The sequence below is a fragment of the Musca vetustissima genome, unplaced genomic scaffold (assembly GCF_032173495.1).
Source record: "Musca vetustissima isolate MV318-11 ecotype Yass unplaced genomic scaffold, APGP_CSIRO_Mvet_v1 utg9169, whole genome shotgun sequence".
In the NCBI taxonomy this organism is placed as follows: domain Eukaryota; kingdom Metazoa; phylum Arthropoda; class Insecta; order Diptera; family Muscidae; genus Musca; species Musca vetustissima.
In genome coordinates this window covers 175193-202150 of record NW_026882708.1, presented here as the reverse complement: position 1 = coordinate 202150, position 26958 = coordinate 175193, and the positions used below count along the sequence as shown (strand labels likewise).

Below are 26958 nucleotides of genomic sequence, written 5' to 3'. Positions count from 1 at the left end.
AAAGTACAACACTGTGTTGTGTGTGAGCGAAGAACTATCTAATCTGACAGCAGAGAAGGGGAGAGAGATAAAGAGCAACGAATAGAAAACAGCTGTTCAAAATAAATTCATTGGTGAATGATGATGAGGTAAGGGAAGGGGGCACAAAAAATTTATCAATTGAATTGTGATTTTTTGTCTAAAGAAAATTAAACAAATGGCAGCAGTTAGCGTGGTTTTATATTTGCCGGGAATTTGCAGAGAGTAATTAGAGTTGCCATAAAAGATATATTTTTCTTTAAATCGAGTAATATTTCGTGTAAAAAAAATTTAAGAAAACATAGAAGAGGAAGAAAAATGCTTACTCTTTTTTTCCTTGTAGGTTGTGTGTGTGTTGGTTGGTCGATTGACAGCAATATCCAAACTACTGCTGCTGCAATTTCCGATGTTGTTGTTGTTTCTATCGTTGTATCTGTTGGTTACACATCGTTATAGAGTAGTAGAGGGGGGAGTAGTAAGTTTTTGCTTTCCCTTTTTTTAATTATTTTTCAATTACAAGGTTTTATTTCTATTTTTTTGTGAAATGCGCTCTCTTGAAATGATAATGTTTTGTAGGTGCTAAGTTGTTGTTGTTGTTGCGTTGTTGTTTTTAAATTTGGACGTGTTGCTGTTGGTGTTGTTGTTGAATTCCTCTTTAACGTAATTTATTAGACCTTGCAGATAGATGATGACGATGACGTATTTTGTTGTTGTTAATGTATTGTTGCTTCTGCTGCCAGATGTTGTTGTTGTTGTGAGTAATAATATTTCTGTGAGCGAGTAGAGGAGGACGTTGTTTGATGAAAAAATTCCAAATATATTTTTTCTTTAATGCTGTTGCTAATATCTCTGACGTGTGTATAATAGGTAGTAGTAGAGTAGTTGTAGATTGTGACTAAATTGTTTTCATCTACAATTTTTTTTTTCGTGTTGGAAGAAATACAAAATTTTTATTTTCTTGTTAATCAAACAGAAATATAAATAATATAATTTTTAGGCACTTTGAATTTCATTTTTATTTTAATTTTTTTGTGGTTTCTTTCTCGTTTGTTTTCCCCACACTTGTGTGTCTTGTATTCGTCGTCGTTCTCACTTTTATCTGATAAGCTATAGCTGTTTTGTGTATTAGATACTTTGATGGAATGTTTACGGAACTCTTGCAAATCTATGTGAGTGTGCGGCGGCGGCGCTCTCACAATTTGTTCTCTGCGAAAGAGACAGAGAGTGCACTTCAACGAGCTGTTTTTGTTTGCAAGGAACGAAAAAAAAATAAAACTCAGCTGTTTTTTTTTCTTTTCTTTGAACTGATCACTTTTTGGTTTTTCTGTTTTTTATTATTTTTCAACTCGTTGGAATTACCGTTGCTCGTTCATTTCATCACAGCAGGCAGACAGGCAGATCGTTGAAGGAAATCTATAGATTTCGTTACTTTATTTTTGTGTGTGTGCGTGTGACCTGCTGTCAATGTATTTCGTTTTACTTTTCTATTTCACTTTTGACATTTTTTTCCATAGTCATAATTTCCATTTAAAAATATATTTTTATCACAATTTGTTCACATTTTTCTGTTGCACTTTTTTGTTTTTGTAATTTTTCTTAAATTACCATAAAAATGTTTCACTTTGATTTTTTTTACCTTGTCGTCGACTTGAGACACGAATAAAATTATATACGTACGCGTACGTGTAGTTATGTGTGTGTGTAGTAGAAAATTTACAAATTAAGATTTTTTCTTCTTTTGTTGCTATTTTATTTTTTTAATTTGCAAATTTCTGTTTCCTTTTTCTTTTTTGTGGTACAATTCTTTATTTAAATTAATTTTGAAATTATTTGCTTTTAATTTTTGTTTTTTTAATGTAAAGATGTAGAAATAAAATAAAAGAAAACAACTAAATTAGTCCACACACAACACACCATTATCACCTTAAACAGCAAAAACCACTCTGGCACCACTACCACCATTAATTGAACTGTTGAGTAAAAATCGGTCTGTCTGTCAGAGTCAGCCTTTGTATATTCACCACCACCACCTTCATGCTTCTTCTTCCCCACCAACGTCACTGTCATCGTCGTCGTATATTTCGTTATTCATCTTTTGCTTATGATTTGCCGTTTACCACTCGTTATTTTGGGTTGGTCGTTGTTTCTCGCTGTATTTTTAAGAAATACAAAACGAAACACACACAAGCACGCACGCATACTAAACCACCAACCAATTCAAAGCAAAATGAAGGCAAAAAAAAAAATAAATGATACGAAACCCCACCAAAGCATACCAACCAACAAATAAAGTTGTTCGTTGGGTTTTGCTTTTCTTCTTCTTTTTGTCGGCCGCGGCTCGCTGAGGTGAGCAGCAGAGACGACGGCCTTTGTTGTTGTTACTGTTGTGTCTTTCGTTTTCAACCAGGATGTTATCGCTTTTATTACGTGGATTTCAGCACAAACTAGTTTACAACAACAACAACACTAAAAAAAGAGGCACATACAACAAATACACACACTCTCTTATTGGTTGAGGTTTGCAAAAATTATTTACATTAATAAATTGTACTTCTTTTGAAAACATTTTAAGATTTTCTTCGTATTACAACAAATCTAACACAACAGATGGCACAAATATACGACAGAAGAAGAAGCAGCATCAAAAAACAAAAAAATAAAATAAAAGGGTGGGAGAGAATGATTAGATGACTGTCTGCCTGTCTATTGGCGGCTGCTGTTTGATTGTTACAAGAGAATGTGCGAAAGAGCGAGAGAGCGAGTGTGGGGAAATACCAACTCGTTGAAAGGCTGCCTCTCATTTCATTGTTTTTGTTGTTGTCATTGTCATGTTTACTACTCTTCAAGAAAAATAAAATAATTTGACAGCGCCAGCAAAATCAGCTGTTCTGTGTTCTAATTGCCATTAGGTTGGAATTGTGACACACGCACGCACACAAATGGCGTAAATGAAACGGCCGACCAACCCCCCAAATCAATTGCAAATTAGAAGGTGGGTGGGTGTGATATTTTAACATTATTTTTGAGTGGTAAAAATTAAATAAATTAGCCAAGGCAGGAATAAAACACAATTGAATTTTTTTCACAATTGAAATTGAATTAAATTTCTTTCGATCATAAAAGAGAATTAAATATGAAATTTTCTTTTGTATTTTTGAAAGTGGAATTGTAAAAAAATACCAATTCACTTTCGAAAAAAATAGAGTATAAATAAATAATGCACTGTTTACACCAAGATCTATTAATAAGGTCACCTCCTAGCAGCAAGCGGAAGTCAGATGTTTCTTCTCAAGTTGAATTTCAAAAATTTGAAATCATTTTTCTTATTTTTGCAATATGGATAGAAAAAGTAGAATTGTCAGAAAAAATATCAAATCACTGTCAAAAAACTTTATAAATAAGTAATGCACTGTTTATACCATGATCTATTAATAATGTCATCTAGCAGAGCAAGTCAGCTGTTTTTTCTCAAGTCTAATGTCAAAAAATTTGAAATTATTTTTTTATTTTTGCAATATGGACAAAAAAGTAAAATTGTCACAAAGAAATAATTTCGACAAAAAAATGCTTGTAAATAAATAATGCACTGTTTACACCATGATCTATATTAATAAGGTCAATTTTTTTTTCTAATATAACTAAATAAGTCTAATATAAAAAAAATTGAATTTGTTTACGTTTTCATAATGGAGGAAGACAATTCACATTGCTGCTGCAGGGGAATCAGCTGTTAATTTTGGTTTTCCATAGCAAGACAAAGGTTTGACATGTTGCCACGACACTTCAGTTTTCATTTTGGATCCACTAATTAAAAAATCTTGATTTTTTTAAGAAAATCTATAGCACAAGTGGGTGTTTTGCAGCTTGTAAAAACAAAAACGAATTTTTGTTTTGATCTGGCAACTCCTTCATATAGAAGAAACAGGTGCTCAAAAAAGCCTTATCCCTAATTTTTTACAATGAAACCCCGCATTTCAAATTGTTCCATCGTAAAAAATAGCGGATGCGTCTTTTTTGAACACCTCCTCTTTCTATATGAAGGAGTTGCCAGATCAAAATAAAATTTAACATGTGTCCATAACAGAAAGGGAAGTTTCCAAACACTTTTTTCTTTTTATACCGCATTTCTGTGCTAGGCTAAGAACTTTTCGAACTGCCCTCATACTTAAGTTTTCCCCGATATGTAAATATTTCCATTTTAATGTTTTGCAAACCTAATTTGCAACAATTTGCTGTCATCTTCTTCTTCTTTGATGATATTGATTCACAATTTTATTAATATCACTTTGTTTTCATTCTCGTTCATTGTATTAAAGAAGAAGACGAAAAACAACAACAGAATGTATTTATGATATTTTTAAATTTATTTGAAAACAAATAATAGAATTGAAATAAAAATAAAAAAAATGAATCAAAAATTCGCCTATATTGTTGCTACTACTACTGATGGTGGTTGTTTATGTATGTGTCTGTATTTGTGCAGCTATCATTCGTTGTTTGCTTCTTAAAATTCCTAGCACGTAACTGAATGCAATGCAACGTGATAAGCGTTTTTCTATAACGTGTCTTATAGGAGCTGTTGCTTTTTGCTGCTGCTACTGCTGATGATGATGTTGTTGACAGCAGCACAGTGTTGCTTCATACCTCAACGACGACGACGTGGACGGCGACAACGGCGTTGTTGTCATTATTGTTGACAATGATATGTTAGAAAAAAAACGAAACGAATACGAATGAAGGGAGAGCCGTTCGTTCGCTCGCTCACGAGAGAGTGGAATTTGACGAGTCTTTCAAATCATACGGTACATACCCCCCACAACAATACACAGTAATGCCAAGCAAATTATGAATACCAACAACACCAACAGTAAATCTGTTAAGATACTTTTAATTACACACCCCTGCCACCGCTCCCCCTCCTCATCCTCCTCCGCCATCACTTTTCAATGGTTTTTCTTCTATGCATTAACATTTTGAGACATAATAATAACCACAACGTGCCCTCTTTTTTATACATATATGATTTTGTTGTTATTGTTGTGTGTTTGTTTGTGTGACATATGTCAACGACTAAATTGTCATTGAAATATCAAAGAGATATATAAAGAAGAAGAAATCAATAAACACAACAAACTTCATTTTTCAAAAAGATAAGAGTGAGAGTCATAGGTTTGTAGTTGAAAATCAGATCAGCTGACAGGGATGGAAATTTACAATTAACAACAAATAAGAAAAACTCAAAACATATGGTGGGGGTGGTTACAAAAATATTGCAATTTAAAATAAAAAAATATAGAATTGAAGGGTTTGCTGATATTTAAAAATAATCCATGAAATTATTACCGTGTAAATCGTGAAATCAGTTGGCAGGGATGGAAGTTTACAATCAACAAAAAAATTCCATGTTTTGCAAAAATAAAAAGAAAAATATTGCAACGTCAAATATAATGGGGGCGGCTATACCTAAAATGACCATTTAATTAAAACCTATTTGATGTAAACACAGCTTTATTTAATGATTTGAGAGGGGATTATTAGTATTTATGTATTTTTCGTTCATAGTTTGCCTTTTTATTGATTATATACTTTTTATTTAAAATGTTTACAACTTTCATGATCGTCATACAAATCAGGGCTCACTAGGTACAAAATTGACACTCACTGCTTCTGATCCTTTATCGCACCTTGTGTACCCATATTGAAATTGATGCAAAGAGAACATTGCTAAAATGCATTAATGGCAAATATTTTATGGAAGAAATTGTTGGGGGACGTTGGAAGAGGGGTTTGTAAAAAATATTACTAATCATTTTATATTTTTTTATTAGTTGCAAAACGCATCATTTGACTATTCTCATACCCATAAGGGACCACAAGGTGCAAAAACGGCCTTTATGGGTTATAGCAATTAGAGCAAGGGTACACAGTGTGTAAAAATGACTCATGCATCATAAGTTGACTTAGAAGAATGTTATTTTTGGTATGGTAATTTTAAAAGAGGACCGAAAATATCAAAATACAGCCTGATGGGTTGGAAATTGTGTACAAAATTAAAAAAAAAATATATAGTTATACCCCTAAGGATAAATACATCTTGATAATTTTTGGAAGAGTAATGAGGAGTAGCGAAAATATTCAATTTCAAAAATTATGTTTGGAAAATATGTCAAAAAATTATTTTAAATACTGGAAATTTGGAGGGTATATGTATGTATTAATGTTATATCGTAAATCGATCGACTTTGTGATTTCATTCGATTTTTAAATTACACAAAAAGTCAATTAGCCGGAAATCGACTTAGTCATCCCTAATACCACCCAATTTTTTTTTTTGTTCTGCTTCATATAGAACAATGACAAGCAAACTTTAACCCATAAACCCATAAAAAGAATCCGCATATTACAAATTGACATATGGGGTTGGGGGCATACCACCCACCCAATTTGTAATATGCGGATTCTTTTCATGGGATTTTGTGGACATTTAGATTTGAAAAGCAGCAACAGACACGAATTAACATGATTTAAAAATAATTTTATTTTATTGTAAAACTCGTATTTATGCATTACGATCGATCGGATCGATATGACAACAATTGATTGATCATTAAGTGTCTGTTTATATTTTTGTATGTATCTACATATGTATGAGTATTTTTTTTTTATTTTTTCATTAACGTTTGGAGGCGTGTGAGCCAGCTAGCCGTGCGGCGCATGTAATTATTTCGTCGCTGTCTTCGTCAAACTTGGCATAGTTTCATTTTTTTCTTTGCTGTATTTGTTGTTGTTGCTATTTTTATTTTTATTGGTAGTTATGTCGGTCTGTCTGTCTGTTTATTAAAATGGGTTTCTTTCTCATTTTTTAGCATTGTTGTTGTTGTTGTCATTGGTTGTTGACATGATTGGTCTTGTATGGTAGTATGTAGTATCACACTCTGTTGTTGTCGTTTTCATTCAATAGTTTTGCTGTTGTTGTTGTGTTTTGCCTGCCTATTTAGACATCAAGATTATTTTTTGATATCATGATTTCAGCTGATTGCTGTTTTTTATGTAATTTTTGTTTTCATTTAATAATCCCATCCCACCATATGTAAAGTATTTATTTATTTTACACTGCGACTAGTTTTTTTTTTTGCACTACTAAATTAGGTCGTACTTTAAAGTATGGCCTCCTCACTTTACTACTCCGCTTTTTCATGATTTGTCAACATACACACACACACATACGAGTATTTCTCCTACTCTTCCTCCTCTTCTTATTATTGCAACACGTGAGAGATATCAAATAACGGACAAACGGTCACAATAGCGTAAACGTGAGGTATACGGCGGTAACGGCGTCGGCGGTGGCGCTGGCCTCACTCCTTAAATTAAAACGTAACACATTTAATAATGATACTAATATTCTGCAACAGGTTTGCTTGCTGGTGTTTTTTTTTTTTGGAAAAACAGCTTCTATTAATTTAAAAATTATTATAATTTATTTTTGTTGTTGTTTCTTTTTTGTATTTTTATCAAATAGCAACAGAACCAGATTGTATATTAGATTTTGAAATGTGTTTTCTATGATAATATATTGGAGAGCCGAGAGTAGAGTGTGTATGTGTGTGTGCAAGTGTTTTTTGTTTTCTCAGAGTCAAGTCGTATGTGTGAGTGTGGGGGGGTGGTGTTGGGGGCCGCTACTAAATAGATGAGCAGCAGTACCACCATAGCAACAAAATGTTGACAAACACCAAATTTTTCTCCCTCTCTCATATGCTCTCTTCACGAGATGTTATTGTTCATTGATTACGAAGAGTTGGAATGCTGTGAGAAGGAAGAACAAGGGCAAAGTGTATTTGTTACGCCTGACGGCAGCATACGTAAGTAATAGAAAAAAACATCTGTTGTGATATGATTATGATGACGCCAATGAAATGCTGCTGATGCTTAACGCATAAAGACAACGACAGAGAGGAGAATTCGTTTGTTACAAATAATCTGTTTTATTGTCATCTTCATTAGCATATCTATAAGAGCATCTATGCTTCTTTTTTTGTGACGACAAAACAAAATAAATATGTCGCAAAGTGGGATGCCATAACTTCATCAAATTGTTTTTGTATTTATTTTTTCATATAATAAAAAAAAAAAATACCGCAATTTTTTTGACATATCTTTTTTTTGACAAGCTGGATGTGTGTTTCAAAAGGTTCTCTTATCAATTGACAATTTATATCTATATATAGAATATCAACAAATCGGTACATATGAAGGATATAGTAATTATATTTTTAATTTATTATTTATAAGATAAATAATTTTCTAGAAAAAACTTGCAGAAATAATAAGCAGTTGTCCAGCGGTGGCCAATGTCTGTACAAGAAATGTAAATTTACAGAACTTTTAATGGGAAATACTTCTAAGATTCTAAAATTGCCTTCAATACAAATTTTATATTTAAAATGTCAAATGCCTCCAATAAAGTGCAATTTCCTTGCAAAAAATTAGGCCTCTACTTTACGTCAAGCAATGTCTTTTTTCATTTCTATAAAAAATGACAATTTAATTTAAACATATTTCATGTAAACGCAGTTTTATTTAATGATTTGAGAGGGGATCATTAGTCTTTATTTGTTTTTCGATTATAGCGTGCCTTTTTATTATTATATACTTTATATTTAAATTGTTTATGACTTTCATGATCGTCATACAAATCAGGGCTCACTAGGTACAAAATAGACACTCATTGCTTGTGATCCTTTATCGCACCTTGTGCACCCCTATTGAAATTGATGCAAAGAGAATATTGCCAAAATGCCTTTTTTGCAAATATTTTATGAAAGAAAATGTAGGGGGACGATGGGGGGAGGAGTTTTTAAATAATAATACTAATTATTTTACATTTTGTATCACTTAAAAAACGCGTCATTTGACTTTCCCCATATTAATAAGGGATCACAAGGTGCAAAAACGGCCTTTATGCTTTATTGCAATGAGCAAGGGTACACAGTGTGCGAAAATGTCTCAGGCACGATAAATCGTTTTAGAATGTCACTCTGTGTGAGAAATATCCTAAAATATAGCTATATATATTTTACAATGCACACAATACCCTATTTACATGGGTTCTAAAAATTATTTCCAAAGGTAGAAAAAACATCTAAATGGTTTTGCCAGAAAAAAATCTTATAATTAGGTCAGCGTCCTTTCAACAAAAACAACTAATTATTTTTAGCATTTAAATGGAAATATTAAAAAAAAAACTATAAATTTGTTGGCCCTTTTTTTCTTTAAGATTTTTTTTAAGAATTTGGAAGAAAATATTGTGTGGAAGAAAATATTTAACAAAAAACCTATTTTTGTCAGAAAAAAAATCTAAAAATTTGGTTAGGGTCCTTTTTAACAAAAACTACTAATTATTTTTAAAACTTTTTTGAAGAAAATATTGTTTAAAGAAGATTCTATAAAATTATCTGTCAACCTTTGACATCTGCAACACAAAAGAGAGCAAATTCAAAACTAGACCTCAATTCAGATTTCTTGTTATGAAACAAGTGTAACTAATTGTAATTAATATACCACTAAAAGAATTATAAATATCTTCAGGTTTGTCATTAACAGTTTCTATATAAACATAATATGAAATTTTAATAAATAAAAAAATGGCCAAGAACACCTTAATAGAAAAAAAGAAAGGATAAACACAAATGTGTGATGCAGCAGCATCATATCGTGTAAACCCCCCCGGTCGTTGTCTGTGTAAAACAGCCTGATTATGATGCATAACGGCGTTAAATAACGCCGTTGATATGACATGACATTTTGTGATGTTGGCGTTCATTGCAATTATGCCGCCAATTTCTAACAACAATTAGGACGTGAGCTAGGAAAGAGATGAGATAATAAGAAAAAAAAAAACAACAACAAACGGATGATCAGATGTTAAAGGTATGTCCAAACTAGTTCTCGGTACTAATTTAATTTTTGTAGTAAAAAAAAAAACAAGTGTAATTTGTTGTTGTAAAAAATATACCTTAAAAAAGGTAATATAATTATATACAATTTTTTCTGTATACAGTCACAAACAGCAACAACAACAACAACACCAGGCCAGAAGAAGAAAAGTTGTTTGGACAACCGCAAAAAACAACAAAAAAATACGAAACAGCAACAATTACAATGATAATATATTTTTAAGGTTTAGTGGTCAGTATCTGTTTGTCCGTCCGTCTGCCATTGTGTGTGTTACTTTAACCTATTCGTTTAGTTTTGATTTTTTTTTTTTTGAATATGTATTTCAATATTTTGTTATTTTTGCTTTGATTATTAGGCCGCTATTACACTACCACTACTACTGCTGCTTCTTGCTGGCGGTTGTGTATGTGCTATTTCGATAACTTAAAAATCAAAAACTCTACCAACCGACCCCAAGCAAACCAGTCACATAGATTCCGATCAATGTCCCCCCACCAACTTCCCTCTCCACACTACGCTCTCTTACTGAATTTATTAATTGGTGTGTATGCATACCAGCCAGCCAGCGAGCCAGCTAGTGCATGTCTTTGTATGGGTAGAAAAAAATTAAAAATAACAAGGAAATAATTGCGGTTGTATCTAGTAAGCGGAGAGACTGCCTCCTCTTGATTGACTGACTGTTGGTCGGTCTTGCTTTGCTTTGCTTAAGCTTAAGTTATTTGTTGTTATTTGCTGGCTGACTGTCACAATGACGGTAGCGCTAGCAGCAGTTACCAGGGTATATACTATTATAACAACAACAAAAACAGTTGAACAGCAAAAACAAAAAAACCAGCCACACAATACTTTCACTTCTTGGCATTTTGTTGTTGTTGTATTTGCTGTGGTGGTTGGCTGGCTGACTGCTCTGGTTGGCTTTATTGCAACAACAACAACGATAATAATACCAACACCAACAATTATATATGTATGTATTTATGTATACATATATGAGTTACCAACCTTTACTTTGTTTTGATCACTTGTTGTTGTATTAGTTGTTTTTGTTGTTGTTTTTTTGTGAATGGCATTGCTATGCTTTTTGTTATGTGTGCTCATTTTTTTATTTTTCTGTTAGTGTTCGGGGTTGCCAATATTGTACGCTACAATCAAAACATCGTGTAAACCCGCCGCGGGTTTTCTATGTAAAACTGCCTGGTTGTGTACGACGGCGATAATGACGCCGTTGATATGCAATTTTGTGCGTTTGGCGTTTTTTGCAATTATGCCGCCAATTTTTGATCAAAAAATTTAAAAATTAAACCGAAAAATCGCTATTTAATTAAATAAATCTAATTATAGTGGTTATGTGCGTAAAACAGCCAACAAAACACAATGTCGCTCAACAATGCACATTGTGTAACATCGCCGGCAGTCGTTAATGTAATGCTGCCTGGTTGTGTACGACGGCGATAATGAACGCCGTTGATATGCAATTTTGGGCGTTTGGCGTTTTTTGCAATTATGCCGCCAAATTTTGACAACAAATTAAATAGAAAATCACCATTTAATTAAATAAATCTAATTATAGTGGTTATGTGCGTAAAACTGCCAACAAAACAATGTCGCTCAACAATGCACATTGTGTAATATCACAACGGCGATAATTAATGCCGTTAATGACATTTCTGTGATCTTGGAGCTCTTTGCATTTAGGCGTCGCCATTTTCTTATAACAAATTCATCAGTGAAATAAAAAAATGGTCTACAATTGTGAAATAAATAAAAAATATGTAAAAACGGCCTGCAGGTAAATTAAAAACCCTTGAGATTACAGCACTATGGAATCTCTAAGGTTTTTCTTCGCAAATAAAAAAAATTATAATAATAACAATAATGCCATTTAATTGGCTCTTTATGATCTTGGTACTCTTCTACATACAGCAATTGTATTAAAAACTCTAAAGACGCTTGAAAAGAAGGCTATTTTTTAATAAACAAAAATTGTAACGGTAAATTGAATGAGTTTTTTGGGTCAGTATCAGCTGTATTAATCATCATTGTATTTAATTTAGGCAACACTGGCTGACTGGTTGGTTGGTTGGTTGGTGGTGGTTCACAAATATTCAAAAAAAAAAAAAAACTTTAATGCTCTGCTGAGCTATATAACAGGCAAGGCAGGCAGACCCACAGCAAGCACCAATCAAACACAACAAGAGTATTGTTGTTTTATTGTGGCAACACAAAAGAAGACGACGAAGACTACGTCTGGTCGTTGAATAAAATCAAGAAAACAAAATCAAAAATAACCATGCAAAGCTTTAATGGTCATTTACTTTGGTCGTGATGTTCACACAACACAGCAGAGATCGTCGCAGTGTTATCGTTGTTGTTTTTGTGGTAGGCACACATCTAGAGATATATTTGTTTGTTGTGTGTGTGTGTTATTTTCTGACTTTTTTTTTTGGTTTTCGAAATAATATACCGCGCATACTATTAATGTATAGTATTATATATATATATATATAAATTGATAGATGAGGATTTCTATATATATATAGAAATATATATGTAGGAAAAATATTATTTTTGAGGTGATTTTCACGTTAACATTTATTTTTGTGCGTTTTTTTATTGATAACATTTTTTAATTAAAAAAACAGCTACCCCAATAGGAAAAATATTAAACCCCCTCTACCAAGATGCAACAAATGACAATTTCCCATATGTACATCATCAGAATAAAAAATAGCTCAAGGGAAATATGATTAAAGCTAATAGAAACAAGTAAAAAAGCGTTAAGTTCGGCCGGGCCGAACTTTGGATACCCTCCACCATAAAAATACTGACCATTTTTTGAAATGAAAACATAGGGAAAATACATATAACGATAATTCTTCCAATCGATTGCTGTAAACCAAATAGAAAATTCAGCAATTTCAATGAGGGTTTTCCTAAAATCTCAAAACCCTAAAATTTTGACATATATTATTAACGCATGGTATGGTGAAACATGTGTATAAAATCCTGAAAATATTCCAATTTCGAGGGCAATATTATATATGAGGCATACTTAAGCGGGACCAATATTGACAACATTGTGTAGGAATTAGCAACTACTTGGTGTTTTCATTATATAAGGGGTTAGGCCTAATTAAGGCCGATGCAGCTCAAGTTCCGAGCAAATATTTTAGTTTTGAATTCCAATACCGTCCATCACGCTAAATATTAAATAGGTAGGATGTTTTATATAGGACCTGGTCCTAAATGCGGGTCAATATAGTTAATTCTCAAACCTCACGTTTTAGTTTTTAGGTCAAGATAAAAATGATTACAACATATGGCTAAATCGACTAAATCGTTTTAGAATTCCATACTATGTGAACTGAAAATTTCGTCTGCCGAATAACCCCCCTAATGGTGGAATACAGCTACATGGGATAACCCCAACACCCGCAAAACATCAGCTAACTATTTTAAAATAAAAAAAAGGGGGTTATAAGGGGACTACCCCTAAAAGGGGGTGAATATTAATAATTTTTGGTAGGGAGATTTGTTACCATATACGACTACAAAATACCAAATTTCAGCGAAATCGGTTGAAAAACGCGCTCAAGAACCCCAAAATACCGCAAAATTGGGGGTACCCTTATATGGGGGCTACCAGAAAAAGTGGACCTATATTTATAATTTTTTGTGGAGATATTAAGTACCCAATAAGAACCCTATGTAGCAAATTTCAGCGAATTCGGTTGAAAACCGCCCCCAAAATACCGAAAATTTGGGGGTTTATATGGGAGCTATGCCTAAACGTGGACCGATAAAGCCCATCTTCGAACTTGACCTGCCTGCAGACAAAAGACGACTCTATGCAAAATTTTGGCGATCTATCTCCATTCGTTTAGACGCTAGAGTGATTACAACAGACAGACGGACAGACAGACAGACGGACATGGCTATATCGTCATATTTTACGCTGATCAAGAATATATATACTTTATAGGGTCGGAAATGATTATTTCGATGCGTTACAAACGGAAAAACAAAACTAATATACCCTCCATACTATGGTGGAGGGTATAAAAAGGAAGGAAGGAACAGAATTCTAAGGCAATTAAAGGTTAAGAAGTATCGCTCCAAGGCCAAATACACCTTTTGGCCAATATAGATACATATCAATGAAATTATTATTAAAAGTATGAGAATCCATAATATCACAGCTAAAAAAATGTGTCCAAAATCATTAAAAATCTGAAAATTTGGGGTATTTAATTTGGAATTTCTGACCATGCATCTGGTATTGCACTCTAAAATCGTGTAAAACCGCCGCCGCCGTGGTTTTTCTATGTAAAACTGCCTGGTTGTGAATAACGGCGCTAATGGACGCCGTTGATATACAATTTTGTGCGTTTTTTTGCAATTATGCCGCAAATTATAAACAACAAATTGATAAACTGCCATCAAAACAAAGTCGCTCAACAATGCAGATCGTGTAATGTCGCCTGCAGTCGTTAATGTAAAACTGAGCCTGACTGCGCATAATGTAAAACTGCCTGGTTGGGTATAACGGCGATAATGAACGCCGTCGATATGTAATTTTGTGCGTTTGGCGTTTTTTGCAATTGTGCCGCCAATTTTTGAACAACACATTGATAAACTAAATAAAAAAAATGGCTATGTGCGTAAAACAGCCAACAAAACTATGCCGCTCAATAATGCACATCGTGTAAATAAGAATGTAAAATATCAAATTATAGCCAAATCGATTGGAAATCCCTGTCTAAAATGTTTAATATTAAAATTAATTTTGTTTTAATTTCGATCTTCAAAATGATGATCGAAGGACTAAAAGTGTAAAAACGACTTCTGACATTATTTCGTCAGTAGTGAACTCTTTTACATAAACTTAAAGTAGTTCAATTTGACTGTCATATTTTATGCATTTGCATAAATATTATAGACCGTACTGAACCATTGAAAGATGTATTTGCGGTTCTCTATATTATGACAAATGCTCCTCTCTACAATTTGTTTCATTTAATTTTTATAATTTGTCTTTATGAGGTATTTTAACCCTTTCAGTGTTTTCGTCGAATATATTGGACATTTAAAATTACTCTCTTTGCGATTTTTCGGTTATCCTATGTACTGCTATTGATGTTTTTGTTTTTGTGAAAGACAGACGAACCTTTCCGAGGGTAAACATTAAAATTGATATTTTTTCTAAACTTTGTGCATTTATATGATCCTAAATACAAAAATTTTGATTTTTATTCCGACATTTTTTTTTAATCTTTCAATAATTACGATTTTCCATCGCTGGCCTTGTGACATTTGTCTTTTTTACTGGTCTTACTTCCTTCTTCTAATAAAAAATCCTAGAGAAATAACTATTTAACAATTATAATTTTCCATCCCTGAACTATTGGCATTTCAGGTGTTGGATTATTTGCTTTGTTGGATGAAAATCATAGGAAAACATTTTTAAGAATAAGGATTTTCCATCTCTGGCCTTGTGTCTATTGTCACATCAGCTGTTGGATTTTTTTCATTGTCCCCCAATTTCATATTTTTAATTTTTATTTCCTTGTTCTAATACAAATTTCTAGAAATATACCTTTCAACAATTACGATTTACCATCCCTGGCGCCTTCTGACATTTGTCACATCAGCTGTTGGATTTTTTTGTTTCCCCAATTTCTTGTCCTCGTTTTACTAGAATTGTTTTACTTGTTGTAATAGAAAAATCCTAATTATATTTTCCCATCCCTGCCACCTTATGACATTTTTTCATCAGCTCTTGTATTATTAGTCTTCCCAATCTGATGGTCCTTTTTGCTGGTTTAATTTTGTGATTCTAATTACATACAATCTTCGAAATAACTATTAAACATTTATTTTCCATCCCTGGCCTCTTGATTTTTCTTATCTGCTGTTTGTATTATTTGTCTTGCCAAATTCTTGTTCCTTTTTCCTTTTTTCATTTCGTTATTCTAATAAAAACACCAGGAAATAACTATTTAACAATTATGATTTTCCATCCCTGGCCTTATGACATTTGTCACATCAGCTGACAAATGACCCTTATGATGCTCATATCATTTTGTCAAAAATCCACAATATGGAAGGATAAAAGGCATATTTTCTAGACTTTTTATTAAAAAAAAAACATTAAATTCTACATAAAAAAAGATAATTTGCCAAAATATGTTATTTTGTTGTTGTTGCAAAAAGAAAAAAAGTTAGGTAGGTATGTAGAGTGCAATATTACATGGAATTTTCTATCCACTTCTGGGGTTTTCCCCATCATGTTCGTAAATAACAAAACACGAACTGTTGTGTTGTGTGTGCTTGACAAGAGAACGAACCTGCGAGAGCCTGTCACACAGCAGCATGGCAAAGAGTGTGTATGAGAGAGTGGGGTTATTGCAAAAACAACACACACACACATAACAGATGCTAGAGCTCACTCCTTCTCTCTCTCTTAACAAAATAACCCAATGAAAATGTGTTGATATTTGCCGTTAGTGGTAAATTGTGAATTGTGTTGGAAAACATTACCACAGGTAGGAACAAAAAAGTGCTACCTAAAATTCTACATCAAATGATAATAAATAATACTTATCGAGAAATATTGGCCAATATTTATACCAGTTATTTGCATAAATAATATATGTTATAATTTAAGCGTAGTATTCACGAATAATAAAAAATCTAATTTTTGTTTTGGTACGTTTATGTCAATTCCTTCCTTTTGTGAACAAAAAGTACGCTTGTTACAAAATTAAAAATAGAACAACTCTAATTACTCTCTCAAAAGAGAGAGAAACTCTTAACACCGATCCCGATCCCGACAAATATAAAACCACACTTGATATGTTAAAAAGAAGAAGAAGCTGAAAAAATGATATTAATCATAGTTTTACACCATAGAGGACAATAATAAAAATAATAATGTTTTTTTAGGGAAATTCCTAATAAGTGGAAATTATTAACAACTCTGTAATTATTTTCTAGTTAAAATATTGAAGAACACAAAAAACAAAGTGAATTGAAAATAAAAATGCCACAAGAAACAACAACGAATTGGTATCTCAAACCAAGGTTGTTGGTTTTTTCATGATTTGTTGCGTTTCGTATTATTACTTTTGGCCAATATGTATTGCTATTGTTGTTGTATTGTTTTCACAATGAGTGAATATGGCTGAGTTTTTGAGAATCCGTCCGTCCGTCTGTGATGACGTTTTTTATATATAATATTATATTGTTGTTGGTGGTGGCATGGTATTAGTGGTTGATTTATATATCATTTTTTGGCTTACTGTGTTGTCTTTATTTGAATATTTTTTTTTGTTTCGTTTCATTTCTTACGAGCAAATACCCAACATAGGTGGTGATGGTGGTTACTTTTTATGGCTGGTTGGTTGCTCTTCTGACTGATGAAATTTTCTTCGTCATTCCACTATATAGGTGGTGTGGTGCATTGTTGTAACATATTTTATAGCAAAAACTACAAAAAAAATATTACATTTTTTTTATAATTAATTCTAAATAGGGTTCTCTTTCTACAAAACCACAAAAAATATAAATTATTTTGTTTTTTAAACAACGATTGTTAATCGAATTGTACGAACTTCGCATAAAACCCGACGATTCGCTTTTTTTTCTTTCATTTATTTTTTTTTTTTTTTTTTTCATTCCACACGGGGCGATACTTGCACACGACTTTGGTGTGTAACACAAATGTACATTTTTTGTGGCCGAACGAGCGAGCGAGCAAAGAAACGAGACAGATTGAATATTTCTTTTTTTCTTCTTAGGATTATAAATGATTTGACGACAATTCGACGTTCGAAAAAAATATGGAAAATAGAAAAGTAAAAAAAAAATGTCCAAAAAGATTTTAAAACATACGAACACATGAAGACACAAGAGCGGGGGGAGGAGAACACCACTTTTTTCATATGAGATTCTTTTATGATAATTTTTTTTTTATTTGCCCATTATATAGTTAGATATATATATATGGAAGAGAATTACGCACTTGATCGGGGTTTCTCGGGCACTATTTTTTGTAATCTGGCAAAGACGATGACGGCGGACGACAGACGACAACAATGAAAAACACCAATATTTCTTCTTTCTTCACATTCGAAAAGAACTTTCGTTGTTTGCATATATTTTCTTCTTCTTCGTTTTGCTCTTCTATTATATCTCTATACACAGCACGTTTTCGAGTTTATTGCAAGGCAATAAATTCATGGAATATATTCTTTTCTTTGTTGTTATTATTATTGTATTATTTTAATTATTAATTTATATATTTTTTACATTAATTCTAAACGTTCTGTCAAAGTCACAAAATCACGTCATGGCTTGCCTTGCCACGTCCAAGCAACAATGAATCGTTACTTCCCACAGTGTTCCCTTTGATTAGGCAAAAAAGAACAAGAAAGAAATGAAAAAGAGGAAAATGGAATTGAAACATTGTCTTGAGCGAAAGAGAGACGGTCCAATTGACATTTTGATAGAAATCAATCGGCATTCATGTATGTGCAAAAGAGATGACAATAGAGAGTGCAACACATACGGAGTATTGCCAGATTGTGAATTTTTTGACATGACGGACGACGACGGCGACGAACAATAGTGAAATGTTTTGGCATGTGAATTTGTGGAATAATTAGCAACATTTGGCATTTAAATGAAAATGGAATTGAAATGAGAACAGGTTTTTTCAGTTTCATTTCATTCTTTTTGTTTCTTTTTGTGTTCCTCAAATTGAAATGTAATAAATGTCAATTGGTTTGGGGGGAGATATAGGTTTTTATGAACAAAGTTAAAAAAAAAAATAAATTTATGAAACCAAAAATAAAATTAAACTTATGAAACCAAAAATAAAATATAATTTATGAAACAAAAAATAAAATAAAAAAAAATTAAAAAGTAAATAAAATTAAAAAAATAAATAAATTAAAAAATAAAAAAAAAATCATAAATTTAAATAAAAATAAAATAATTAAAATTAAAAAAAAAATTATAAATTAAAAAATAATAAAGAAAAATAAAATTAAAAATAAAAAAAAATAAATTGAAAAAAAAATAAATTGAAAATATAATAAATTAAAAAAAATAAATAATAAAAAAAAAATAATAAATTAAAAAAATAAATAATAAATTAAAAAAAAATAATAAATTAAAAAAATAATGAATAAAAAATCGGCAAATTTGACTGAAATACATCCCATTTCTGAATTAAAAAGTTTGGTGAAAAAAAAATTACCTAAACTGAAAGAAAAGACCGCACATAACTCAAGATTATCGAGATATTTGAGAATAAGAAAATACAATAAATTCATTTTTTAAATTAATTTTATCATTAAATAAAAATTGTACACACACTTTTAAATCAAAGTGGCTGGAATTTGACATTCAAGGTTACTTAGATTTAAAAAAAACTTCTTTCTACAATTGTTTGAATATAGGTCCACATTTTTTAAGAAAACGCCTCTTATTGCATTTAAAAGGAACCCCCTTGTTTCGGAATATTCACAATTTAACCCACCATTTTGAAATTGAAATTTGACATTGTTGTTTGAATATATGTACACATTTTTTTAATAAACCCCAAATAAATGACTCGCTTTTTTAATGGTATTTTAAAAGAACCCCATGTTCGGAATATTTACAATTTTACCCACAATTTCAAATCAAAGTTGCTGAAATTTTAAATTCCGATTTAATTTTTCGCAAAATAAATGGAACACCATTTTTGGAATAATTAAAATTTTATTCACAATATAAAAAAAGTGGTTTGAATTCGGCATTCTAGGTTCTTTAGAGTAAAAAATGTTTTTTTTAATAGCCCCCAAAATATTGAGGACGCCTCTTTAGGTTATTTTAAAGCCCATCGACATATATTCGTAACAAAATTGGATGTAATTTAATATTTCAAGATCTCAGAGGATAAAAGAGAGCTCTTGACGGAATATATGGTTTATAAATACGTGCTGCAGGGTACGCCCTGATTTGGTTATTTTAAAGGTTTTTGATAAATTGTTCAACAGAAGTGGTTGTAATTTGAGATTTCGGATTCTCAGAGGGTAGAAGAAAAGTTCGGCTTAACCAAACTTAACAAACTCAGTTTTTAAATTTCTCAAATCTTTACATACTTAGGTTCACGGTAAAACAAAGAAAAACTTTAAATAAAATATACAAATTGTTGGATTTCAAGAAAATTACGCTGGCGTTATATGGGTTAAAACTTATTGATACAAATTATTTTACTTAAGTAAATCGATATTTTCCTTACTGATAACATATAATTAAGAGATTTACTTACCTGGCTTAATAGGTTATAATATTATTATGCATATATATATATATATATATATATATATATTCAAAATAATGATATAAAATTGTAATAATATAATAATTTGACTTTTAAGTCAAATATATAATTAATTTATAAAGAAGTTATTTTATAAATAGTTAGTGAATGTTTAAAAAGTCAAAATTTTCAAATTTATATTCCATTTCCAACATTTCAATTTCAACAATCGTATTTTTATTTTAATATCCCCCAATTATAAGTAATACCCCTAATATGTATGTAAAATACAGCTCTGCTAGTGTTTCATTTCATGTAGTTGATGTGCACTGTGAGAAACGCAAAGAGAATAAAACAGTATATAGCTCTCTCATGAGACACAACATATCTCATTAACACAAAACAACAAATGTTAGAATGAGATAGAAAAGAATGCGGGAAATTACAACAAATTGCAAATTCCTCTTCTTTTTACTAAATATTCCATTTCGTTTTTTTGTCTGTCGTATTGGAAAATGTCATAAAGAAAAAACATTAAATTGTAATATAAACAATAAACAAATGCCACACTGAATTAATTATATATAAAAAATTTCACATTTCTTTAGCGTCTGAGAGTGGTTGAAAACAAAAATAAAAGGTTTGTTTTGGTTCTCCACAAAACAAATGTTGAGGCAGCACCACAGGCACAAGCCGAAACACGGCAGAGCAAGCAGACGACGCTTAACTTTTTTGTGCCAAGACATGCTTGCGCTGCTGCTTTCATGCCATTACATTTGTCAATTTTTGTTGGTTCATTTATGTCATTCATCTCAAACTCACCATGTATAGTTTCATCATTTTCTTCTTCGGAAGCCATTGTCAATGTTCTCTTGTTGTTGTTCTGATTTTTCGTAATAAATTAACTATACTTTTATTTATTTGCAAACCCAAATAGAAATATTCACAGTTTTCTTTACACACACACACTAAAATGTATCAGATCACCAATAAGAACCAAGCTTGACTAAATCATTGGCAACGGCGATGTGGACTTTTTATATCAGAGAGCCAACGCCGTAGCGCCGGCTGTTTTGTCAAAACAAAGTGGAGTCTTTATTATTTACGTATGACTATTTTCCAACAAGGAGAGGAGCAGAGAGCGATAAATTTGTGAAATTGAAGTATTTCGTTTACAAAAAATCAATTCATTAATATTATAATTAATAAATAATAATAAATGATTGCAAATAATAAATAAAATACCAAAAATTTGGCGAAAAATTGTCAATACCTTGAAAATACACTCCTGTCTTATTCTGTCTCTTTCCGACTCTCAGAGAGTAACAAAAAAAAGCGGAAAACGCCAAAACATTGCAAATAATATGACGTTTGTGTTTTGTATCAAACGTTTAGCAAAAAAAGAGAAATTACTAAAATCTTATTATAATAAAACCAAATGCCACACATAATTTTATATATTTTTATACATAAATATGTAATTATTTCTAATTGAGTGTCTACCAAATGTTTGTTTTGATTCTTCACAAGCTGAAGCAGACATGGCACAACAAAACGCTTTGGTTTCATGGCATGACATGTTTGGTTTTTTTTGTTCGCAGAAAAAAATAAATAAATCACTTACCATGCATAGTCTCTTCATTTTCTTCGTCGGAAGCCATTGTTCAAAAAATTCAAATTGTTTCTTTTTCTTTATGTAGTTAAAATTATTTATATTTTATTTGCCAGAGATATTTTCACAATTTTCACATGCACACACACAAACATTCACCACCAGAGAACAAAGCCAAACTGAAACTTGATTAACGTCGTCACATTAGATACATGGCAGGCATGCAAAAATAAATGTAAGCCTTTAATATTGGCGGGCCAGGCTCTTTTGCGATAAAAAAAATACATTTTTATAATAAATTAAAGTATATATTTATTTACAAAAATGATCACCTAAAAAAATTTATTATTTAAAGCCCCTTACATTACATAAATTATAAAAAAAATAATTTTTTTAAATAAATGCCACGGTATATTTTTTTGTCTGCCACACGTCCCATTTAAAGAAACACCCAGCATTGCTGCTTGTTGTTAAACGTCACTATCGCTTGACAGTTAAAACGTTTTCAGTCAGGAAGCTTCTCTGCTGGATTTTGCTCCATCAAGAGTTATTCCAACTACTTCCACTCAGAAATCCTTTGATTTGGGTGGCACCACTCACTGACTGACTGACCATTTTTCATTGTGAATTCTCTCTGCACACAGACACACACCCATGATTGGTAAATAAATCTTTGATCTATTATCAGTCCATATTAATTGTGAAAATTATGTCCTATTCGCGCAAGGAGATCGATGAATTGCACGCTGATATTGTCTCCCTGGTGGCCGCCAAGGCAAACTTATCAAGCAGCGATGAACAACGCAACGTGGTAGCTTCCATTGAACACTGCCTCTACAATGGCTATGAACGTCGTCGCATTTGTGAAAAATTGGAAAAATATATGGAACCGAAATATTCCGCAAGGTTGGTTGACAAACTGCAAGATCGTCTGGACGAGTATAAGCGAAAGCAAAGAAAACGCGCCATCGAGACAAATGATACGACATCGAAATCCACGGAAGGTACGGTGGAAGTTGCAAAGAAGTCACGTTTCGATGTGGTGACGCCAAGCGCCAATGGCGCAAAGGCCGTTATGCCTCAAATTCCAACTGTCGCAGCACCGGCAACGACTTTACCCACAATACCACCGGCATCTCTGGTGCCGGGACTTGGATCAACATCGTCGCTAAACAGTAATCAAATAAAACTAATGATGGTTAATGCCCAGCGTGAAATCGAGGAGCGTAAAAGGGCTTTGAGTCAACTGAAAGGTAAAGATCCCCTGCTGGCATCTCTGCAACATCCACCACCCACCACACCGTTAATCAATCAAAACTTGGCCAAGGTCAGTAGCGAAGCTGATGAAAAGGCAAAGAAAATTGCCGAATTGCAGGCACAAATTCGTGCCAAACTTTCGGGTTCTCTGGGGGCGTTAATACCGCCCATTACACCAGCCGCCACAGAACGTCCCAAACCTTTGATTTTGGATGAAGATGGTAGGACGGTGGATAAAAGTGGTCGGGCCATTAATATTCCAACGGTAACGCCGACACTCAAGGCCAATATCCGGGCCAAGAAACGGGAGGTCTTTAACAAATCCCAACATCATGCCGATAAAACCGCTGCGCAAGATGACACCTTGAAATTCTTCGACGACCGAATAACCCTTAAACCGGGTAGTCGCAATAAGAGAGCATTGCGTTTCCACGAGCCGGGAAAATTCCAACAAATGGCCGAACGTATGCGTATGAAGGCCCAACTGGAACGTCTGCAAAATGAAATATCACAAATTGCGCGGAAAACGGGGATAAGTTCGGCCACAAAGCTGGCCTTGATAGCACCGAAGCAGGATACACCCGATGATGTGCCCTCGATGGAATGGTGGGATTCGGTTATACTCACCAATGACCTTAACACTCTGGACGAAGAAGGGAAAATTAAAATACGCCAATCGGCCATAACAAATCTTATTGAACATCCCACACAAATGAAACCGCCTAGTAAGTATTGGTGGCTCCCATGGTCATGTAGCATTTTTTGAAAGGAGTTTTATGATTAATCTTTTTGTTGTTTTAGATGAACCATTAAAACCGGTTTATTTGCCGGTCTTCCTTACCAAAAAGGAACGCAAGAAGTTGCGTCGCCAAAACAGACGCGAAGCCTGGAAGGAGGAACAAGAAAAAATACGTTTGGGTCTGGTACAGGCCCCAGAACCCAAGTTACGCATATCCAATCTGATGCGTGTTTTGGGCACGGAGGCGGTACAAGATCCCACCAAAATCGAAGCCCATGTCCGAGAACAAATGGCCAAGCGACAGAAGGCCCATGAGGACGCCAACAATGCTCGAAAATTGACTGCGGAACAGAAAAGCGAAAAGAAAATACGCAAAATCAAAGAGGACACATCGTGCGGGGTGCACATCAGTGTCTATCGCATCAAAGACCTGCAGGATAATGCCAGTAAAAAATTTAAGGTCGAAACAAATGCCAAACAATTGCACATGACCGGTACGGTGGTGTTGTTCCGTGACTGTTGTGTTGTTGTCGTGGAGGGCGGTCCCAAACAACAAAAGAAATATCGACGACTGATGTTGCACCGCATCAAATGGGATGAAGATTTGGTTAAGGGTCCCGACGGGCAAGAAGTTCCTAATTCCTGCGTTTTGGTATGGGAGGGCACCAGTCAACGTCGCCATTTCGGGGAGATTAAATTCAAGGTATTCCCAATGGAAAAAATGGCACGTGAATTTTTCCAAAAGCATCAGGTCGAGCATTATTGGGATTTGGCCTATTCCGGAGCTGTACTTGAGGCTTCTGTTGATGACTAAAAGTTGTGTACGTGTTGAATTGAATTGTTATGAAGTGAAAAAATATCAAAACATGTTTAGGCTAATATTCAGGGAACCACAAAAAATCACAAATCCTTCCCCAGATAATTCGGTGAAGAGGAGATGTGAAATTAAAATAAAAACAAAATTGCCGATTTCTTTTTTGTTTTGTTTCGGTATTTGTTGTGTGTTTTATTTTATGATGTCGAATTGGGTAATTCTTCATCTGATGTTGCTGTTTCTTCTTCTTCTTGACAGGCAATGTGTTGCTTAACCTTATTGACCAGCACATGTTTAATAGTGTCCAACATACGTAGATTTATGGCCAGCGAATGGTCACATAAACGTTCCAGAGTTTCGGGCAAAAGATAACCCTTTTGAAAACATTCTGAAATTTGTCCAACACCCGAGAGGCTAGCTGTTACCAAAACGCCATGTTCTTGCGCAGAATCATCACATCCTGGCAGGCTACGGAGAAGTTCTTCGACTTCAGCTGTTAAAAAATGTTACACAAATTCGAAATAAGATGTTGTTCTTTTTTCAAATGATGAACACCCACCTGTTGGATTAATAAATTCCTGGCCATTTAGGACACACACTGTGGAGGAGGTTAACAAATCATAGGTGGGTATACCACCTTCTATGAGGGCAGCACCACAACAATTGATGGCTGTACTCAAAGCACAGCCATCATCATCGATTATCAACACTTTAATCTCCAACTGGAAATTGGCAAATTCATGCCGGCATATAACCGGTTCCAAGGCTTTTTTCAGTGCCACACTCATGAAGGATTCTTTGCGGGCTATAACCTCCGAATCCTGGCTGGCAAAGGGGGCATATTTCACACTGCATAATATTAGGCCAAGTGTGCCGCTGTAGGGAAATGTAGAAAATACAGAATACGGAAATTCGAAAATTCCCATAACATACCTTACCTTCTGTTACTGTTTTTGCTTATCTCTTTTGGCGGTTCCACCTGGGCCATAACTTTGGTATTACCATATTCCATATAAGCTGAACCTTTGACATTTGATACAGCCCCCACTTTAATAACTAAAGAGGATAGATAATTCATTAGCTTTGATTTTTGTCGAAGTGTTATTCCAAAACGGCGAAAACTTACATGTGGGCCTGGGTTCCAATTCTAAAGTTTTGGGTATGGTCAACCTTTCGAATAGCTCTTTGGGATTTACTCGTGGAGTATAGCTACCAAATATCACACCACTTTGGGCCATTGTTTTTAGTAGATTTATTTACGGTGTTTTAGAAGAGTCAAATTATTCCCCACCAGAAACGTGTGTGTCGTTTTGTTTTGAAATTGTATTAGAGATGACATCAATTGTTTATATAGTTATCGATAATTTATCGCCGTTTAAAATGTTAAAGGCGAGTACACACAAGTATGTTTCTATGGCGCTATAGATTTGACATTTTAAATTTAAATAATCCGCTCTGTTCCAGAACCTACACCTTTCACAATGGATAGCCATGAGCGATACTAGTTCATTTGTTTCATTTATGAATCATTTAAATGAACTATACAATCGTGAGTGTGTGATCGTGTGTTGTTTGTTTTGGGTTTTTATTGTTTTGATATTGTATTAGAGATGACATAAATTGTTTATATATTTATTGCCGTTTAAGATGTTAATAGAAAGTGGACTAGCTGGAGGAGGACCGGCCTTCAATAATTTAAATAATAAAAAAACCCTGTAACAGGCAAATCAATGCAGCATTGCAAATAATCGATAACGGTATTGTTCATAATATTACAGGGTGACACAGAGAAACTGAATAGTTTGACAATCAGTGCAGTAAATAATTTGCTATGTAGCACAATTTAATAAAAAGATTATTCTAACGGTAAATATTAAGAGAGATAGGTTATACTGTTGCTAGGAAAATGCATACACACTGCTGCATTACTAAAAATCGATAATAACGTTACTATTAATATTACAGGGCGACACAGAGAAAATTAACTGAATTTGACATTTAGAAGCATTTTAAACGGTACACGACATATTATAGGGTGATACAGAGAAACTGAACTGAATTTGACATATAAAAGCATTTTAAACGGCACAAGACATAGAACAAATATAAAAATAAATTAAAAATAATTAAATTATAAAAAATATAAAATAATTTAATTGATAATAAAAAATAACGTTACCATTAGTATTACAGCGTAACACAGCTAATCTGAAAATTCGACGTTTAGAAGCATTTTAAATTAAACACAA

The 26958-nt window shown here is 33.1% G+C and overlaps 3 protein-coding genes across 3 annotated transcripts in view; 1 reads left to right on the top strand and 2 right to left on the bottom strand.

The window, feature by feature from the left end:
* LOC133329363 (chromodomain-helicase-DNA-binding protein Mi-2 homolog) overlaps window positions 1–21148 on the bottom strand; it is a 44904-nt gene extending 23756 nt beyond the window's left edge. Inside the window, exon 1 of the mRNA XM_061537840.1 lies at window positions 21110–21148. Within this exon, the coding sequence (XP_061393824.1) occupies window positions 21110–21146 (37 nt within the window). The 5' untranslated portion in view covers window positions 21147–21148. The remainder of the gene's footprint in view (window positions 1–21109) is intronic.
* Window positions 21149–22543: 1395 nt separating this feature from the next.
* LOC133329361 (U4/U6 small nuclear ribonucleoprotein Prp3) lies at window positions 22544–24709 on the top strand. The gene is made up of 2 exons (XM_061537838.1): window positions 22544–23881; window positions 23958–24709. The coding sequence occupies exons 1-2, from the start codon at window positions 22609–22611 to the stop codon at window positions 24707–24709; spliced, it is 2025 nt and encodes a 674-aa protein (XP_061393822.1). The 5' UTR covers window positions 22544–22608.
* A 197-nt stretch (window positions 24710–24906) lies between these two features.
* Window positions 24907–25760, bottom strand: LOC133329354 (exosome complex component MTR3). The gene is made up of 3 exons (XM_061537831.1): window positions 25648–25760; window positions 25269–25585; window positions 24907–25202 (listed from the first exon to the last, which is right to left on the bottom strand). Exons 1-3 carry the CDS (start codon window positions 25719–25721, stop codon window positions 24907–24909), a joined length of 687 nt encoding a protein of 228 aa, XP_061393815.1. The 5' UTR covers window positions 25722–25760.
* Window positions 25761–26958: the final 1198 nt, after the last annotated feature.

Excerpts from the sequence above, each read along its gene's own strand:
- LOC133329361 (XM_061537838.1), top strand. The coding sequence starts at position 22,609 with ATGTCCTATTCGCGCAAGGAGATCGATGAATTGCACGCTGATATTGTC. Across the intron at positions 23,882-23,957 it reads CACACAAATGAAACCGCCTA|ATGAACCATTAAAACCGGTT; the intron begins GTAAGTATTGGT and ends TTGTTGTTTTAG.
- LOC133329354 (XM_061537831.1), bottom strand. The coding sequence starts at position 25,721 with ATGGAATATGGTAATACCAAAGTTATGGCCCAGGTGGAACCGCCAAAA. Across the intron at positions 25,586-25,647 it reads AGCAAAAACAGTAACAGAAG|CGGCACACTTGGCCTAATAT; the intron begins GTAAGGTATGTT and ends ATTTCCCTACAG. Across the intron at positions 25,203-25,268 it reads GGAATTTATTAATCCAACAG|CTGAAGTCGAAGAACTTCTC; the intron begins GTGGGTGTTCAT and ends ATTTTTTAACAG.